The sequence below is a fragment of the Hibiscus syriacus genome, unplaced genomic scaffold, assembly GCF_006381635.1.
Source record: "Hibiscus syriacus cultivar Baekdansim isolate YM2019G1 unplaced genomic scaffold, ASM638163v2 tig00110330_pilon, whole genome shotgun sequence".
NCBI lineage: Eukaryota > Viridiplantae > Streptophyta > Magnoliopsida > Malvales > Malvaceae > Hibiscus > Hibiscus syriacus.
In genome coordinates this window covers 256,884-276,126 of record NW_024062686.1, presented here as the reverse complement: position 1 = coordinate 276,126, position 19,243 = coordinate 256,884, and the positions used below count along the sequence as shown (strand labels likewise).

At 31.8% G+C, this 19,243-nt stretch overlaps 2 protein-coding genes and 1 pseudogene across 2 annotated transcripts; 2 read left to right on the top strand and 1 right to left on the bottom strand.

Annotated features, from left to right (window-relative positions):
• The first annotated feature begins 5,294 nt into the window (after nucleotides 1-5,294).
• LOC120119033 lies at nucleotides 5,295-6,158 on the top strand (annotated as a pseudogene).
• Nucleotides 6,159-12,949: 6,791 nt separating this feature from the next.
• Nucleotides 12,950-13,934, top strand: LOC120118942 (pathogenesis-related thaumatin-like protein 3.5). The gene is made up of 2 exons (XM_039138851.1): nucleotides 12,950-13,833; nucleotides 13,870-13,934. Exon 1 carries the CDS (start codon nucleotides 13,042-13,044, stop codon nucleotides 13,819-13,821), a length of 780 nt encoding a protein of 259 aa, XP_038994782.1. The 5' UTR covers nucleotides 12,950-13,041; the 3' UTR covers nucleotides 13,822-13,833; nucleotides 13,870-13,934.
• A 1,146-nt stretch (nucleotides 13,935-15,080) lies between these two features.
• On the bottom strand, nucleotides 15,081-17,086 carry LOC120118940 (protein NUCLEAR FUSION DEFECTIVE 4-like). The gene is made up of 3 exons (XM_039138849.1): nucleotides 16,697-17,086; nucleotides 15,759-16,588; nucleotides 15,081-15,678 (listed from the first exon to the last, which is right to left on the bottom strand). Exons 1-3 carry the CDS (start codon nucleotides 17,021-17,023, stop codon nucleotides 15,192-15,194), a joined length of 1,644 nt encoding a protein of 547 aa, XP_038994780.1. The 5' UTR covers nucleotides 17,024-17,086; the 3' UTR covers nucleotides 15,081-15,191.
• Between the last annotated feature and the right edge of the window lie 2,157 nt (nucleotides 17,087-19,243).

The window sequence follows — 19,243 nt, the reverse complement described above, 5'->3', positions numbered from 1 at the left end:
AATTGCTTCAATGTGCTGCTGTAAGCGATACTTTTAAGCTATGTGCTCAAAACATGAAACAAAATACAGGAAATTTACCAGCAGCTTTAAGTAAGCCAAGTATATATTCCGAACTCGACCTTGAACTTCTTGCATTCACACAACCGATATACAACAATTGAATGCATCAGATGAGCATCAATCAATAATCAAATGGCATTGCATTGCTTCAGTTGTTACTTTGCCAACCTAATGAAGACCTGTTAGCTACCGGAAAGGCCGAGTTTTCCGAGTTCAGTAGTTTCTACACTAACTCAATGAAAACCTCTACTTATCAGCAACGTTATCGTTCTGTTAAGTTTTGAATCACCTACGTTGTCACTTTATTAAGCTCTGGTCACTTTGACGTTGGATGCCATTAGTTTGATGACGTGGACTGTTAGTAAAATGGTTTGATTTTTATTTCAACTCCTACACTTTATATAAAATATTGATCGTGTGTCTTTTTGTAAATTGAAATTAGTTTAAGGATAACATTTCGGTGTATCCATTTTTAATAGGTTTTCTTCTTAACCCCATTGTTGCTCATCTTCTCCGTGCTTTTCCTTCAAATATCTTTACTCCAATGCTCCATTTTCCTTCTCTCAAGGACTCGTGTTGTATTTCAAGAATAATTAAAGATTTCTAACTTCCGATAACAAATAATAATACCGTAAGTTCAGAGAAAAATTAGAGGGTAGGCATCTAAAGATAAAATGAAGTTGGATAATCTCAGTTATACAAACTAAAATTCAATTTCGAAAGATTGAGATTGCAGAATGTCAAATTCAACAAGAACAATAACACAAATCAATGGATCAAAATAACTCGATAACCATATATCATCCTCTGTGGTGATTTTCCCTTGAGAAAGCCCATCTGGTGAAACATAATCAATGAATCAAAACAACTCGATAATTGGATCCGTGAATTCATTCGTTGAACTCAATCCAAAATCCATGATCTTCAACGTCGAATCTTTGTTTTAGGCTCAAGAACAAGCAATTTTTCGATTCTAGATCCCTATAATATGTTCGCCTTATAAAACACTAGTAACTCTTGTGGCTTGCGCGATCTGTCGCACCACTGCCATTGTGTTGGCCTCTAAGTATCTCATTTTTTGCGATAACCTGATCAAATAACTCACGACCAAAGTAGAGCTTCAGTACTAAACATCGTGGAGGTCAATCATATTCGGATGCAACGAAACTTTCTCGACGATCTTTCGTATCATGGGGATTTTGTTGGTCAACAACACATCAGAGACAAAAACTGGTACTGTGTCATTGTTGAATTTATTTTGATATAACAATTAATGCAAAATGTTTTTGGACTTGGATTGAATTTATTCAAAGATTTTCAAAGATTTCAAAAATAATTCAAAGTCCATTTAAAAGTGGAATTTAGCACAAAATTATTTTCTGGACAAGCAATATCGATACCATCAGGCCCCAACGGCTAGTTGATTTAAATATAAACAAAGGTAGTATCGACTCCCTTAAGGAGTACCGATACCCTCTGTTCTTGGCAGTTTTATTTTACACGAAAATTGATCATCAACGGCTCCAAAACACTCCCAACGGCTAGAAACAACCACAACAATATTCCAACATATAAATACAAGTTGATGACACTTGAAGAAGGGTTAGAACACCTATCCAAGCAATCAAACACAAGAGAAGAGTTTTTCAATCTTATTTTATCTCTCTTGTAAATATTTGTGTTTTAGTGAGCTAAATTTGTAAACACCCTACTTTTGAGAGGTTCTATTGTTTACTTATTTTTACCTTTTGTAAAAGGGGATTAATTCTATCTTAGCCAAGTTAAAAGATAGGGAGTTGTAAATGTTATCTCTTGATCATTGAAAAAGAAATAACAAATTAGTGAATTTGTTAGAAAATCCTAAGTGAGAGAAGCTTAGATAGTGGAAGTAGACTTGGTTAAGAAGTCGAACTACTATAAATTTTGTGTCAATTGTCTTATATTTTTATCTCTTTACTCCCTAAACAAATTTTTATCAATTCACCCCTTTCCATATTTTTCGGTTGTTTGATTTGAGCCTCTTCAATCCTAACAGTCATCAATAATGATGCCATGAAAGAAGCTCTAGTTTTCTTGGCTCAAGGCAATGGCGTTGCCATGATGGTGAATTTTTTTAGGTTTTAAGGTTCTTACTTGGTTTCTTTAACTAAGCTTGGAATTTGAAAAGTTTCTACCTTTGGTTTGCTCTTGGAAGGAAAATGTAGAGAGAAAGGAAGAGAAAATGAAGAGTGCTTGGGAAGCTATGTTTTTCACGTTGAACCTCTTAAAATAAAGGAGTTTCTATCCATTAAACAAGAAATGGGTAAATACAATTTTAGTCCATCACCTTTAAAACCCAACTAAAGTCATCACTAGCCCTTAACGTTTGGGCCAACTTAAGCCCAACACTCTAGGGAATCTAATGGGCTCAACCTATGGGTCGGGTTGACCCGAACTACTGACCCAAAATTCGGGATATTATAATTTTACAAACAGGTCAGTCATAAAACTAATGACATTTAACTGACCAAAATTAATAAAATGATAACGCAAGTAACCGAAACTTAATAAAACAATAATATAAGTGACGATTTTTTATTTGGGTTAGCAAAAATGTACGAATTTGAAAGGAAAGTGAAAAAACTTAATCAACGTATTATCTACGTGAAAATAATATAATTTTAATTTTATATATTTACCGTACCACGTCAGTAAACCGTTAAAGATTTAACAAATGTTAACCTTCAGTAACTACATCTAAATTAAAACAAAAACGAAAGTGACCAAATATTATAATTTTTTGAATTCAATGAAAAAAAATTTTAAAACTCAAACGAAAGTGACTAATTCTATTGTTTATCCTACTGTATTTTACTTTACCGAAGTTGATATGACTCCTAGACTAAAATAAAAATGTTTCTGATGTTTAAAAAAGTAGCCGACCACGTACAAACTTGTTTATGTATTAAAAATGCTTTTAATTACATCTAAAATGTAATAGGTGAATTTCATTAAAAAAATTGTAATTAGTGACTAATTTCACTGTTTTCTTTCATATCCTTCTCCAAAGTGACCTGGCAGTGGCCGGTTTGGTTAATCGTATGTTAAATCATGCATTTGTTTTTACACATGGTTGAAGCCACGTGTTATAAATGACAAAACCTTGATAAATATTCTTATATCAGTGTACACCTTAAAATCTGAATTTTCTTCGATTAATTACTTATTTTACGGACGATGTCCACCTGAAATTTTATTTGTACCCATTTTATTTAAAAATTTTATGTTGTTAACATATGTGTACACACACTAAAAAATATTTCTGAATCCGCCACTTGATACAGTTATATAATATAATAATATTTTAATTTCATATTAATTTAGAACGAGTGTAAATTGACGATTGAGATTAAAAATTAAAAATAAAAATATATTTTAAAAAATTAATAATATATATGCATCTAGAGAGAGAGGGGAAGAAACATATAACATCTAGAAGGTCTACAAATAACTATTATATTATTTATGTTAATAACATTATACTATGCAAATGCTGTAGTTGAAAATTTGTTACCTTGTTTAGTAAATGAACATATAATTATCAAACATGACAAAGATTATTCCACTAACTAATTAAACAACCCTAATATAATAAAATGATAAATTATACCGAAGGCGACTTGTGAGAAATGGACGAAATTGAGGTTATTTTCTCTAATTTAAATTCATGCATATAGATATTAATAGTGTTTAAAATAATATAGTTCTTATTTTATAAATATTTTTAAAAATTATAATATAAAACCGATTATTTTGTATTTAAAATGATGATAATAATTCTAAAAATTATGTAAGAATATTGGTTTTATTTATTTATTTAAAAACATTTTTAAATTATTATATAAAAATATTTTGAAACTTTATCGTATAATATGCTAAAATTAATTTTCAAAACCAAAAATTAAATTAAAATCAATTTATAATAAAAATATGAATATTTTAAGGCTGTGTCTAGGATGCATACTTATCCTAATTTGGATAAAGAAAACTCCTAGATTTATGGCCATACAAAACAAAACTATAATATCATTAATTGATGTGCATATATTATATTAAGAAAAAAAATATAAATTAAACAATCTCTTTATTTTGTTAATTTTTTTTAAATATGTTGTAACTCTTTATATGTTAACAAGGTTTAAGATAGAATCTATTTATTTAAAAAAATTTAAATTAAAATTTTATTATAAGTTAAATCGGTTAATTATAAGGTAATATTTATTTAATTTTTTTCTTAATTATTGACAATGTACACGCGTTGATTAGATGCAAGTACTCAAACTCAGGTTATTTAAAGAGAGTTAAAACCATTAAATGAATTTATTTTATTTTAATATTGACATTAAATAATAAAATTATTTTAATACAAATAAACTAGTTTAATAAAAATTGAATTATTTTTAAATGATGAAATTTAATTCTTAAAAATAATATCCTAAAAAATTTAATTATATTTTTTATTAAATATAATTATAAATTCTAAACATAAATAATAAAACAAAAGATAATAAATAAATAAAATCCAGATAAACCCAAAAATGAAACGGCAGAGCACTAGCTGACTCAGCCGAAACTCGTTCTGTAGACCACCAGAAATCGGAAAGCAATGCATCAATTTGCTAAATCAAGAGATTAAAAGTCAAAATAAAATTAAAAAATAAGATAAGTAAGATATTATTTTATTGAATTTTTAACTATTAAAAAGTTATAAAATAATTTTTTGATTATTAAAAATTATAAAATGATGTATAATTATAAAAAGTTATTTTATTGAGTCCTTCAATTATTAAAAGTTACAAAATGATTACTGAGTGTTCATTATGTTCCAAATTTGTTAGTTTTCGTTAAAAATTAAAGGTCATTTGAATTGTACGTTAACATGTCGAGTGAGATATTTAAGATTATGAGATCAAAATTTATTATATCTTAGTCAATATGTGAATATCTAACTCAGATTACCATTAATTTTTAAAGAAAATATCGAGTTTAGAACATAATGAATAATAAATAATCATTTTATAACTTTCAATGGTTGAGAGGCTCAACAAAATAACTCTTTATAGTCGAAGGATAATTTTGTAACTTTTAAATGTCAGAGAACTCAACAGAATAACATCATATAATCAAGTGATGATTTGTGTTATTTACCCTAAAAAAACACAACCTTAACTATTTTCTCCCAATAAATTATTATATATAGTCCCCTGCCTCTCCAATTGTTTCTCGAAAAAAAGAAACTCCGTAACGGAATCATACGATGCTCTCTTCTCTTTCTATCTCAGCCTCTCTTTCAGTTTCTTCAATTTCTCCGCCGTCAACTTGCCGCGCCAGGGTTCGGCCACCTCACGCCTCTGCTACCTGGTCTAATACTTACACTTCTCAACAAGAGAAGGATCGGCGAGTGGTTATCTGAGCCGTCCAGGAATGGCAGCGTGCACGTCGCTGTACCAGGTTCTAGGGATTCCCATCGGTGCTTCGAATCAGGAAATCAAGTCGGCGTACCGCCGATTGGCTAGGGTCTGTCATCCGGACGTGGCGGCAATTGATCGGAAAGATTCATCGGCAGATGAGTTCATGGAGATCCACGCGGCGTACAGTACCTTATCGGACCCCGAAAAACGGGCCGTATATGACAGTAAAGTTTTTGGAGAGTCCAACGGCCGTTGACTTCGGATTCTAGGTTTTCAGGATATAGGGGGAGGAGTTGGGAGACCGATCAGTGCTGGTGAACGAGTCAACTCCCTCATTAACGCTACCGGGCTGTAATTCGGAACTCTATCAACGGTTTTTAGCCTGCAAAAAATCTATACAGTTAATCAGTCAAGTACATATCTCAGGGGGAAAAAAGGCTGATCTGCTAACGATAAAAAGAAAAAAAAAAACCAGCCGGGAAGTTTAGCGGGAAAAATCAGAGTCAATGAGTCATTGATTGTGTCACGCAAGAGCTTCGCTCTTTTTCCTTTCGCCTTTGTGATTTGCCTGATGCATCGAAGAAGACTCTGGGAAACCGTTGTACTTCTACTGTAGTTGAAAGAATTAAGCTTTCTTTGCTTAATTAACACAATTACACTCTTTTTATGTTAAAAATTATCTAGGAAACCCAATTGTTCGAGCTAGATTGTTTAGGAAAAATAAAAATAAAATTACTAATGAAACCAGTCAATGAGTCCGAGTTGATATTAAAAAAATTATTTTAAAATTATTATCTCAATTTTAATCTCATTCTTTTTTTGATAATTTTATTAGCGATATTAACTTTTTAATTATATTATAACATCAAATTGCATTACTTATCAACGATGATGTTATTATGTGCCTCTTTTGAAAAAAAATAAAATTTATAAATTTGTTAAAAGTACTAAAATAATATACAAAATTAACAGTATTATCTCAAATTTGAAAAAAAAATTATATTAATTTAAAATTTGTCAAAAAAACATATTAATTTAAAAACAAAATTTTAAAATATCTGTATATATTAAGCATGAATTTATAACCCAAAGTCTAAATTGGAAGTGCACAATAGAGGGACCGACTAGCATGTCGAAAAGCCAAATGGAAAAGAGTGATATGGACCTCAACGATTTGTTTATATGAAAAGCCAAATTTAAAATAATTTAATATTAAGATAGATAATTTTAAAAACAATTTAAATGTTGAACTGAAATAATTTAAAAAAAAAAGTATAGATTTAGAATGTTAGGGTAAAATAATAGTGAGATTAGAAATGAAAAACCTAATTTAAAATAAAAATAGTAATAAAATAAAAAAGAGAAATCGAGTCGACGGATATCCGATTAAGGGTAATTTTGTGATCTGGGTCCGACCTAAAACCCTGCCAAAATAACGGATCTGATAATCTACCCGCAAAATCAAATATTTACATTCAAAATAAATCATATTTTTATACCGGATCAGATAGTTCGAGTAGAGTATTTTTAAACACCCCTGTTACTATGCTCATGCAACGACGAAATGAAACACCTTCAGTTAATTTGGGATCATCCGTTAACTTGGAAAGCATATGGCCGCTGTTCTCTTCCACAACTTGAATGTTATATGCTGTAGAACCTTTTGGATTCTAGCTGCTCATTTGGACTTGTTTTTGTGGGAAAATGGTTGTCCTTTTTCTCATATATATGGGTAAGGGGAGGTAAGATAGTAGGCTACTACTAACATCAGGTTGAGAGCAGCTTCCGTAAGAGACCTCCGAATTATGAAATGCCCTCAGTGGGACTCGATCCCACGACCTCATGGTTAAGAACCTTGTGCTCTACCAACTGAGCTGGATGGTCATTTCAACCGAAGTGGTTGTCCGAATCCATTTCAGTTACGTTTTCTTAATTTATATGTTAACTGATGATTTAAATATAAAAAAAAATATGAGATGGAACAAGGTGACATCGGGATCTAGTTAACGGACCATCTAGTTTCCTTGATCGGCTTTACTTCGACTCTTGATTAGAAACTCCAATAACTTTTAAGATAATGCTTCATATTTTTACCGCTAATAAGAATTAAAATTAAAATTTAACTGATACCTTTATTTGATTTTATTAGCCTTTTATCTTAATCTCTTTAGTTTTTATAATAATGCTTTTTGAACATGAACCGAACGATTTAAGGGGTTTTATTCTCTTTAGAGATTTCAGGTTCGAATATGGGTAAATATTCATTGTCAATTGATTGAGATTTTTTAAATAAATGCTACCTTTTATTTATCACGTATTTATAAAAGTTAATATTTCTTAATTTACGTTTGTTTGGGAACTATTTTTATAGATATAATTAAGAGCCTCAAAATATTTCCCCATGAGAGAGGTAAAATGCCAAGTGGAGCATAATTTTAATGGTTGGAAATGAGAGATGGGTGGACATTAATACATTCACTCACACCGCATACAAGAGATGGATGGAAGTTGTATTAATATACGGTTAAAATAATAACAAAACCGGTAAAAAATAACCTAAAACATTATTATTTCTATCTAAAACATCAATATTTTTTAACATTTTCGATAAAATAACGTCTTTTTTAATCATATATTAAGATGTCGTACGTGATTATTTCCCCAAGAATAGAGATGGTTAAAATCCAAATCCGTCGGGACTTAACCCCACTCAAATATATAGGGACAATTTTTTTTTATTTCGGGATCGAGGTGGGATAGAACGAGTTATATGGTATAAAGTTTTGAGGTGAAGCGGGTTCGGTTTTAAGGTGAAAAATACTGACCCGACCTGACCCAATTATTCATTTATATATATATATAATATTTTAAAATTTTATTTTTATAGTATTGAAATATATTATTTAATTATTAAAAATATTAAATTGAATACAAAATATATTAATTTAATCTTTTAAAATATAATATATTATTATAAATATATTATTTTAATTATTTAAAATATTAATATATTAGGATTGGGTCAAATCGGGGTCAAGGTATTAGTCTAAAATCGGGATGGAAAAAAACCTAAAATTTATCGGGACATGGCGAGACCCGTTTTAGGTATATATTTTTGGTGGTTAGGTAGGCCAAAAAACCGCCCTATCCCAGGGTAGGGAAGTTCAATCAATTGGTTTGGTTAACTGATCGAATTGAATTATCTAAAATTTATTAACTAATTTTTTAAATTGTTTATTGAATCAATTTTTCAAAAATTTGTAATGAATTGAACAAAATTTAGTTAATTCGGCTGGTAAACCTAATTAACTGAAATCTTTGTATTTTTAATTTTTTTATTTTTAATTAGATTAATTTAAATTTATTAGTGTGTTTTCTCATTTAGCTTAAAATTTGATTGGATATTTAAAATTTGAGTAAATTACGTGTTTAGTACCAAACTATCAGTTTTGGCCCGTTTTAGTACCTAAATTTTCATTTTTTAAAACCATATCTAAATTTAGTTTTTGTTTCATTTTAGTCTCTCATTCAAAATTTAACGTTAAGTTTTAAAAACAAATGAAAATTTAGATACTAAAATGGATCAAAACTGATAGTTTATGTATTAAACATATTAAGTTTTTAACGGTGGAGTACTAAAATGAAATGAAAACTAAATGTTAAATATGATTTTAAAAAAATTGAATGTTTAGGTACTAAAACAGACCAAAATTGATAGTTTAGTCACTAAATGTGTAGTTTACCCTTAAAATTTTAATAGGTTTAGTATTATTAAAAAAATAGTAGGATCTTAATTATTAAGGAGTTTGAGCCTAAAATATATATGTAAAATATGTAAAATGTTAAATATTTAATAATTTAGGTTAATTCGTTTAATAAATTGATTTAAAACCGAATTAATGAATAATCAAACTTTAGAAAATTTCTTAACCTTTAATCAAATTAATATCAAATTAACCGATTGATTAACTGAACTAAATTTTGATTCGATGAGTTAATTCGTTTAAAACCAACAATGAATACCCCTACTACCGAGGGTACGCAAGCGCAGGGCCTAATGATGGTTCAGTTGGTGTCTTGCATACGAAATGCTGAATGATGGCAAAAAAGTGGGGTGTTGCCTGGAGCAACCCTAGAGGTGCAGACAGCAAGGTATTCATTTACCTGCAATAGATTGAACCATTGAAACGTAATTATTGGATGATGAACTACATGCAGGTCAGCAGGTGTACACTAATATCGTGGATGCGAATATTGGTTGGGCTCAAATAAAAAATGGAGCTTGATGAGGTCAAGTTATGACGCTGTTAGGTTTGGATATACAGAGAGCAGGAGTTGTAATTGATGATCCAAAAGCATGCTCACCAACAGTGACTGCATATATTGAGCCTAGTGGTGGATCCACGTTTAGTCTAGTTAGGGTGGGCACCTGCTCAAAATCCGAATTTTCTTCTGTTATTCAGTTTATTGATTATGTCCATCCTGAAGTTCGTATTTGCCCGCTCATGGCCTCATAGACTGCGCCTATCAATGTCATTCCCGGCTGCATTACTACTATTATTACCACTAGTACCATAAATTTGACAGTCAGCGGATAAGTACGTGTGTCTTCAAGTTCGGGCCTTCAAAATTATGTCATCGCCATGCATGCATGCATGCCTGGCTTGTTGTATGATACTATATTACTATATAAGTACGCGTCTTCGTTTTCTTGATAGAAAGTATGGTAAGAAGAAACTGTTTTGAATTTCACACCATGAAAGGCTTTTAAGCTGTTGAACCATTTGGAGCCACATCGATGCACCGGCACCGGCATCCTCATCGCCATGATCTTCAAATGTTTGGGAATGTTACTGTAAGTTATAGCTCTGCAACAACAGCAGGAGGCTAATTATAATCACTGCAACAGATAGTGTCAAGCACATGCAAAATCGGCGTCGTTATCAAACTATTTGCCGGCGTTTCGACGAAATCTGTCGATAATTAATGGGTTGAAGATGAACATCAGCGCAGCAAAGAGAGAATCCAACACACATAAAAAGAAGGAACTGCTGCCATTGTATATAATATTGCCCGTCTGCCCTTGGCTGGACAGATCATACCATGAATGCACCTTTCGGAAAGTACTTTGATTGGAGCCTCAATGCCATCTGTTTGAATTTGCAGACGCTCCAAAGCATTAGCCCAAGCGAGCTTCAATCCCTCTTAAGCATCCCTTTAACCCCGCTTGCAAAACTCAGCTGACGCCAACGCTCTTCTTGGTTCTTCTACTTCAATTGTTTTTACCTTATTCTTTTAAAAAAATTAAGGGTGTATTTTGATTTAAGTAAATTCAAATTATTAATTTTGTTTCTGATTTTTAATTGCATTAATTTTGTTTCGAAGTAATTAATTTTATAAATTTTATTGTTTAATAAACGTTGATCGTTATAATGCTAATAAGATAGTTAATAGTGTTGATTTTATGGTCTACTATATTGATGTGGTAACCTACCGTGACAGTCTACATATTTATAAAAAAATGAAATTTTTAGACCTTTGGATTTGATTTTGATATGAAATTTATGTTTTTGGATAGTTTTATTACTTCTCTCGATTCTAATTTATGGTTTGTTGGTGGTCTTTTAATAGTTTGATATACTTTTATGGTTCATTTGTCGTTGTTGTTGGATTTATTTGTATATACATTTTATTCAAGTTTATTTGGTTAATTTTTTAACCTTTTCTTGTACGTACGGTTCTTATATCATCTTAATTGACTATTTTATTTTGTTAATAATTATATAAAATATCCTTTTTATATATTTAGTTTATGAATGTAATTATAAATATTCATTGTAATTTGAATATTTTTTTAATTTTTAACAAAATTAACTGTTTTTATCTTATAAAATAAACATCCAACGTATTATCATTGATTTTTTTTATAAAAAAAATTGAAAAATAGTTTTCGAGAAACATGCTTGGTCTCGTACGTAGGGGTGAACGTTTGATCTAGTCAAGTCGAGTCAAAAACTTTCTTGTTATTTAAGTTGATGAGTCCTATTTTACAACTTGAAGTTGACTTGAAATTTTTTCGAGTCGAATCGAATTTTGAAGTTTGTGTTTAAATTTAATTATCAATATTTATAATATTATGATATTATTTTATTTCAATTTAAATGGTTTTTTATGGTCATATACAATACACATATATATAACAATCCATTCTTGTGTATTTTTGATAAAAATACAATATATGTATATTTTTTCATATGTGATATACATATATCATACATAATTAAGGGGCTCAACTCAAACTTGAAAATTCATCCACTAATTACTAAAAATTTCGAGTTATACGAGTTGTATTTTACAACTCGATTTGAACTTGAATTTTTTTGAGTCGAGTCGAGTTTATGAAATTACAATTCGAAGTTTTCGAGTCTAGTTTTTTTAATCGAGTCTAGTAAAAAAATCGATTTCTCTAGTCAAATTGTGTCGAGTTTTGCTCACCCTACTCGTACGTGATATAAAACAAATATATAATCAATACGATGGTCAATAGCAGCATTACATATTTTATTAAAAAAAAGAAAAGGGCAAACTACTCATTTAGTACAAACTATTAGTTTTAATCCATTTTAATACTTAAACTTTTAATTTTTTTAAAATCATGCCTAACATTTAGTTTTTGCTTCATTTTAATACCCCACCATTAAAAACTTAACGCGTTCAGTACCTAAACTATCAATTTTGGTCTATTTTTGTACTTAAACTTTCAATTTTTTTAAAAAAATTGACATTAAATTTTGAACTGAAGTACTAAAATGAAATCAAAACTAACTTTAAGTATGATTTGAAAAATTAAAAGTTTAATTACTAAAACAGACTAAAATTGACAGTTTAGTACTAAACACATAATTTACCCAAAAGAAAAACTAAAGTTACGACGATGGAGGAGAACTCTATTGATTTAATTTTTTTTGGATAAGTTACGTGTTTAATATTTAAATTATTAATTTTAATTCTTTTAGTAGTTAAACTTTTAATTTTTTAAAATTATACTTATTGTTTAGTTTTTGTTTTATTTTAGTATTTACCGCTAAAAACTCAACGTGTTTAGTACCTAAACTATAAGTTTTGACCCATTTTAGTATCTTAACTTTCAATTGTTTTTAAAAACTTAACTTTAAATTTTTAACGGTATACTAAAATGAAACAAAAACTAAACATTAAGCATAATTTTTTTAAAAATAAAAATTATGTACTAAAACATATTAAAATTATTACTAGTTTAGATACTTGTAGTTTACACTATTTTCTTTTAGTTAATGAAATCTCGGATTTTGGTTATATATTATAGACCGTGAAAATATAATAAGTCTACAATTTAAATTAGCGGTTAAGGATTATGCTCCCTGTCTATTACACTTTGGTTACAGGCTTAATTGAGTCTTCTTTTAGTGTTCCTCTTTCTTCTGCCCCTCTTATTCAATGGCTACTCTTCAAGTTTCCATTGTATTGGTTATGTTCTTCCTTCAACTGTTCTATGGTCACAATCATTTTTCTGATTGATCTCTCATGGTTGTTCTTGTTGTTGTTGGTTTTAATTGGTTTCCATATTTGTGTTACAGGTGCTCGGTCGTCGACATTTACGATTGCAAACAAATGCAGCTATACAGTTTGGCCAGGGGTGTTGTCAAGTGCTGGAATCCCACCACTTTCGCCCAAAGGTTTCGTTCTTCAACCAGGAGAATCGACATCTATTGGTGTTCCGGCATCTTGGTCTGGTCGGCTATGGGGTCGAACGCTTTGCACCAAAGACTCCTCCGGGAAAATTTCTTGCCTCACTGGGGACTGCGGCTCGTCTAAACTAGAATGCTCGGGAGCCGGTGCCATCCCCCCTGCTACTCTTGCGGAGTTCACATTGAACGGTGCCGGTGGATTGGATTTCTACGATGTTAGCCTTGTCGATGGGTACAATCTACCAATGATGATCGTTCCACAGGGTGGAACGGGCGGTAATTGTAGCTCAGCCGGATATGCTGCGGATTTGAACGGTGATTGTCCTCTGGAGCTTAAGGTGGTTGTGGGGAGCCAAGGAGTGGCGTGTAATAGTGCATGCAATGCTTTCGGCGACGCACGATATTGCTGCAGTGGAGCATATTCGACTCCGAATGCTTGCAAGCCGAGTTCTTACTCGGAATATTTCAAGGTTGCCTGTCCTACAGCTTATAGCTATGCCTATGACGATGGAACCAGTACCTTCACTTGTGCTGGTGCCGATTATGTTATTACTTTCTGCCCTACCCCTTCCACCTGGTACTAATTGCATTGCAAGTTCCTTGTTTATCATGATTAGTTTCAGTCATTGAAGTTCCTTGGAACAATCTGGCATTAACCAATCATCATCAGATCTAACTTATTCAAAATTTGTCACCGATATCGGTTTTTCGTTAGCAGTATTAAGTCGTCCAACTCCAATCCCGTGGCGGTCGATGTCTCAGCCGGTTCCGGTCCTACATCATCGGCTCTCATTGCTGGTGCATTCACCACTTTGGCCGCAGTATGGCTCTCTTGAAACTATTGTAAAATACAAGTACAAAATGACAGTGGTTAGTTGGCTAACGTTAATGCTTTGTTGGTTAGTGTTGTCATTTGTCTCCATTTTCTCATACGGAAGTGCCATTTCTTCTTTTTAATATATATATATATATATATATATATATTAGTTTTAATTTTTAATATCAAATTGACCAAATTAGAGGGGTCCCTCCCTTGAAATAAAACTAATATATATATATATATATATATATATATTAAAAAGAAAACACAAATTTTGAAATAAAACTAAAACTTTGAAAACTTTTATTTCAACCCCTAAACCCACACCGACCACCGCCTTTTGCTGTCGAAGAAGCTCCACTCCCCTCCCCTTGGCGACCAAACCCCCCATAAAATCATGACCGATCGATGGCCGATCAATGATGAATCAACGTTTTATACCCCGCGGACCGTAGGATAAAAATCGCGATTACGACGGTCAATCAATCGATGATTGGTCACGATTTCATGAGGGTTTTGGTCACGAAAGGAATGAGAGATCGGGTGGAGCTTCATCGACAGTAAAAGGCAACGATCGACATGGTTTTAGGGGTTTAAAATAAGGTTTTTAAAGTTTTGTGTTTATTTCAAAATTTGTGTTTCTTTTTAATATATATATATATATAATTTTAATTTTAAATAAATTTTTAAAACTATCAGGTTATGACACGTGTCATTTAATGGTCCGTTACGACCTAACCCAATTTGAGTTACAGAATGAAACGTTAGATACTAAATTAGAACAAAATAAACGTTAAACACTAAACTAGAATGAAAGACATACATTGGACACCTTTAATATGTTAAAGCTTTTTTCAATTTCTTATAGGTTGATCCGGGTTTATTAATAAATTTACATTGTAAATTAAAAAAGTAGGTACTAGCTAGTCATAAGTACCAATGAAAGTTGATTGATGTCAAAATTAACTTCAACGTACATCTGAACGACGATTTTTCTGACTAAGCTTTCATTTCCACCAAAGATTATTTTTCAGTATATTTAGAAACTATTCTCGTGACCAATCATATGTCGAACGCAAATTTCATATACAAATACTTTTAAAAAAATGAAAACTTTTCACACAATTAATTCTATTAGCATTTTGCTGAAGAAGAATCTGGTGTAGATGTAGCAATGGACCGTTTGCTTTCATGAATCCTGACATAAACATTTCTGGTTCTGATAGCCAACAACACATCCAGCCCCAATCCAAGAACGCATGTTATAGCCATAATCACAAACACAAGGCAGTAACAATGTGCCCCAACACACGTGTTACCTCCACCAGCAACCGGAGTGGCCTGGGCATCGTATAGATACCCAGCAAGCAGTCCAGAGAAAAGAAACGATCCCACGGGAAGATTGAGGATAAGTACGTTGTACAAAAGACCATAATATTTCAGCCCGAACAACTCCGAAGCAACCGGGACCGTTATCGTCAACCGGACCCCGTAGCATATCCCGACCAGGATCGATCCGATGTATAGTGAGCCTGGAAAGGAAAAGGCCATGATGATATATCCGATAGCCATTATAACTTGAGATGCTGCATTCCATAGAGGCCTTGGTGTCCCAAATTTCCTGCAAATATCAGATTAATTTTGTTGAGAGGATGAATGGTTTGGGTTTTTTCAGAGGAGCGGGAGAAGAAATTTGATTACCAGATGAAGTATTCGGATAATAAACCTGAAGCAATGCGTCCAAAGAAGCCCCAGATGCTAGTAAGAGATATGAAAATGGATACATCAGAGTATCCGACAGCTATCCCCATTTGTCCCATGTTGTTCATCACACACAGTCCTGTTCCAACACCGCAGAGAAATGAGAAAAATAATAACCAGAAATCGAATGTTTGTAGCATCTCGACCATCGTATGGTCTTGTCCGATTAACGGTTGTTTTCGTTCGGTATACTGCAGCTCAACACCAGCAGTTGTCGTTGTCGGTGTTGTTGTCTTCGACTTCTTTGATTGGTCCTCTAGCAATGGAACTTTCATCGGTTGCTCAATATCGGAATCGGACCTTGGTTTGGACAGAACAGAATATAATGGGATTCCCAATGGAGAAGCTAATAGGATGAGAAGTCCTACTGCAAATACCAATGACAGAAGCTGGCCATGACTTCCAGTGATGTCAAACGCCAAAAGATAGACAGCTAATGTGATAGCTATGCCATTGAAGACGTGGAAATATTGCGTTTCTTGTTCGAATTCACTTGGCTTTGAAGCCGGAGAGGTTTCATGGAGGACGATGGCAGCAACGAGGCAAACAACGGTCGGAACAATGGCTAGAATGAAGAGCAATGTAGAAGGGTCCGAAGAAAAGAGAGCCGTGCATATATCAGTGAATATTGCAGTGCCGAGTCCAAGGTAGCCCTTAAGGATCCCCGACACCGGGCCTCGATTTTTCGGAAAATTCCGCATGCAAGTCACTAGAACCGCCGTGTTCATCCATGTCGTGCTATTGCCTCCCAGACACATAAATATACAAATCTGCAATCGTTCATGTAATACAAAGTTAGCTAAAGCATCGCAGGCAGACACATGACACATCATACATTCATATGCGTCAATATAAGCAGTGTACAACAAGAAGCTTACCTGCCAGTATGGAAGAGGACGAATTCTCTGGCTAACAACAAGCCATTGAGCCCCATATCCTATAAGCCCTTCGAGTGATCCGACGATAAGTAAAACCGACGTCGGCAAACAATCGGAAGCGAAGCCTGAAACGAGTCCGAAAGCCTTGCCGACATCTTTAGCGACCGAAAGGTTATTGAGCTGCAGCTGAGTAAGAGCCATAAGTGATTTCAACGCATGGGAGTAATTAGCAAATGTGTAGTTGTTGCCACAAATTGCCTGAACCCAAATAGCTGCCACCAACCCGACCCATTTTCCGGTACCGGAAGTTGAAAACAGAGGATCCATGTTGTGAAAGGACGAGGAAGAAAGGAAAGAGATACGAAAATGTTGATATGCATGAGCCTTATGGAGAATAATATTGGCAATTGACCATCGATTTTTATAGTTTCCGTTTTACCTTTGAGTATGGTGAGGAAATTACAAAACAGTCGGCTGATGCTTAAACCTTGGTTGGTTTTGAAACCCACGACTGGAACCAGCGGAGAATGGAAACTGTCGGCTTATTTGGTTTGTTTATTACAGTGGATTAACTAGTACATACAATAAATAATAGGGTAAATTATGTGTTTAGTGCCTAAACTATTAATTTTAATCTGTTTTATTACCTAAACTTTTAATTAGTACATACTGTAAATAATAAGGTAAATTGTGCGTTTAGTACATAAACTATTAGTTTTTATCTATTTTAGTATCTAAACTTTTAATTTTTTTAAAATCACACCTAAAGTTTAGTTTTGGTTTCATTTTAGTAAAATTAGTTGACCCTTATTCCCATATGTAATGGGATAAAGGGAGGTAAGATATTAGGTTGCCCTCAACACCAGGTTGAGAGTAGCTTCCGTAGGAGACATCTGAATTATGAAATGCTCTCCGTGAGACTCGATCCCACGATCTCAAGGTTAAGAACCTTATGCTCTACCAACTGAGCTGGATGGTCATTTTAGTACCATCGTTAAAAACTTTTATTTCATTTTAGTACCCGTTCAAAACTTAACATTAAATTTTAAAAAAATTGAAGGTTTAGGTATTAAAATGGGCCAAAATTGATTGTTTAAGTACTAAACACGTTCAGCTTTTAACATAAGGTACTAAAATGAAATGAAAACTAAACGTTAGATATGATTTTAAAAAAAATGAAAGTTTAAGTATTAAAAAAATGATAGTTTAAGTACTAAATGCATAATTTACTCTAAATAATAAATGATTCGCTAATTATGTTTCAGTCCCTCTATTTTGAAATTTTGGATTTAATCTCTAGACATAATTTCGTCCTTCTACTTTTATAATATTATTAGTAGATTCAAATCGAAAAACTTGATTAATTATTTTTCTAAAGTGATATGTGAATTAATTAAACAATTTTAAGGTGTTCAACTTACACCTAAATTTATAAGAGTAAAATACACTCAATATGTACGTATTTGGTAACACACGAGTCATTTTCTTTAAATAAAATATTATAATTTGACCAATAAAATAAAATATTATTATAAACATGTCGTGGCCTTTTAAATATTAGATGAAATAGTGGTTTCAACTTGGTATAATAATTTTAATCTTAAAACTTTTATATTTTATTAATTTGGTCGTGGTTCGAAATAATTTAATAAATTTTACGTTTCATATTTAATTTTTTTATCATATTAGTGTTTGTTCTTCTCTTTTTTTTTTACAATGCGAACTAAATTTCATTAATAAAACGGAGGACTCAAAATTACAATGCATCTAAAAAGAAAATTGGAGACAATGGTCACCAAAAACTCATACATAAAATAAAAATATTAAACCTAAAGATACGAAGAAAATGAAACTTTCTAAACATCAATACAATCCAGTAACCTTCATAAAACTAATTGTTTATGTCGAACGAGACACTTTACGATGTGATAAAAGGAGTGGTGAGCAAACCAAATAATTTGATAGAATAATTCGCTACATAATTCTGATTATATCGGCTAACGACCATTTACAAAAGATGTGATCTAATAATATGTGCCCACCGATAAGCCGATCAGAAAATAAATGTCGTGAGAATCTTTGTAAAACACCAACACGACCACAAAAGTAAATGAAAAACTTATCGAAAACCATAAGGAACATGACACAAGAGCAGAGAAAAACGTGTCACAAAAACATAAATTCTTATTTAAAAATGAGAAAAGTCAAGAAAAAAAACAAAGACATAATATAAAAAAACTAAGAAAATAATAATTATCAACAGTAATAAAAAAATACACTCAATATGTATGTATTTGGTAATGCACGAGTCATTTTCTTTAAATAAAATATTATAATTTGACCAATAAAATAAAATATTATTATAAACATGTCGTGGCCTTTTAAATATTAGATGAAATAGTGGCTTCAACTCGTATAATAATTTTAATCGTAAAACTTATATATTTTATTAATTTGGTCATAGTTCAAAATAATTCAATAAATTTTACGTTTCATATTTAATTTTTTTTATCATATTAGTCTTTGTTCTTCTTTTTTTTTACAATA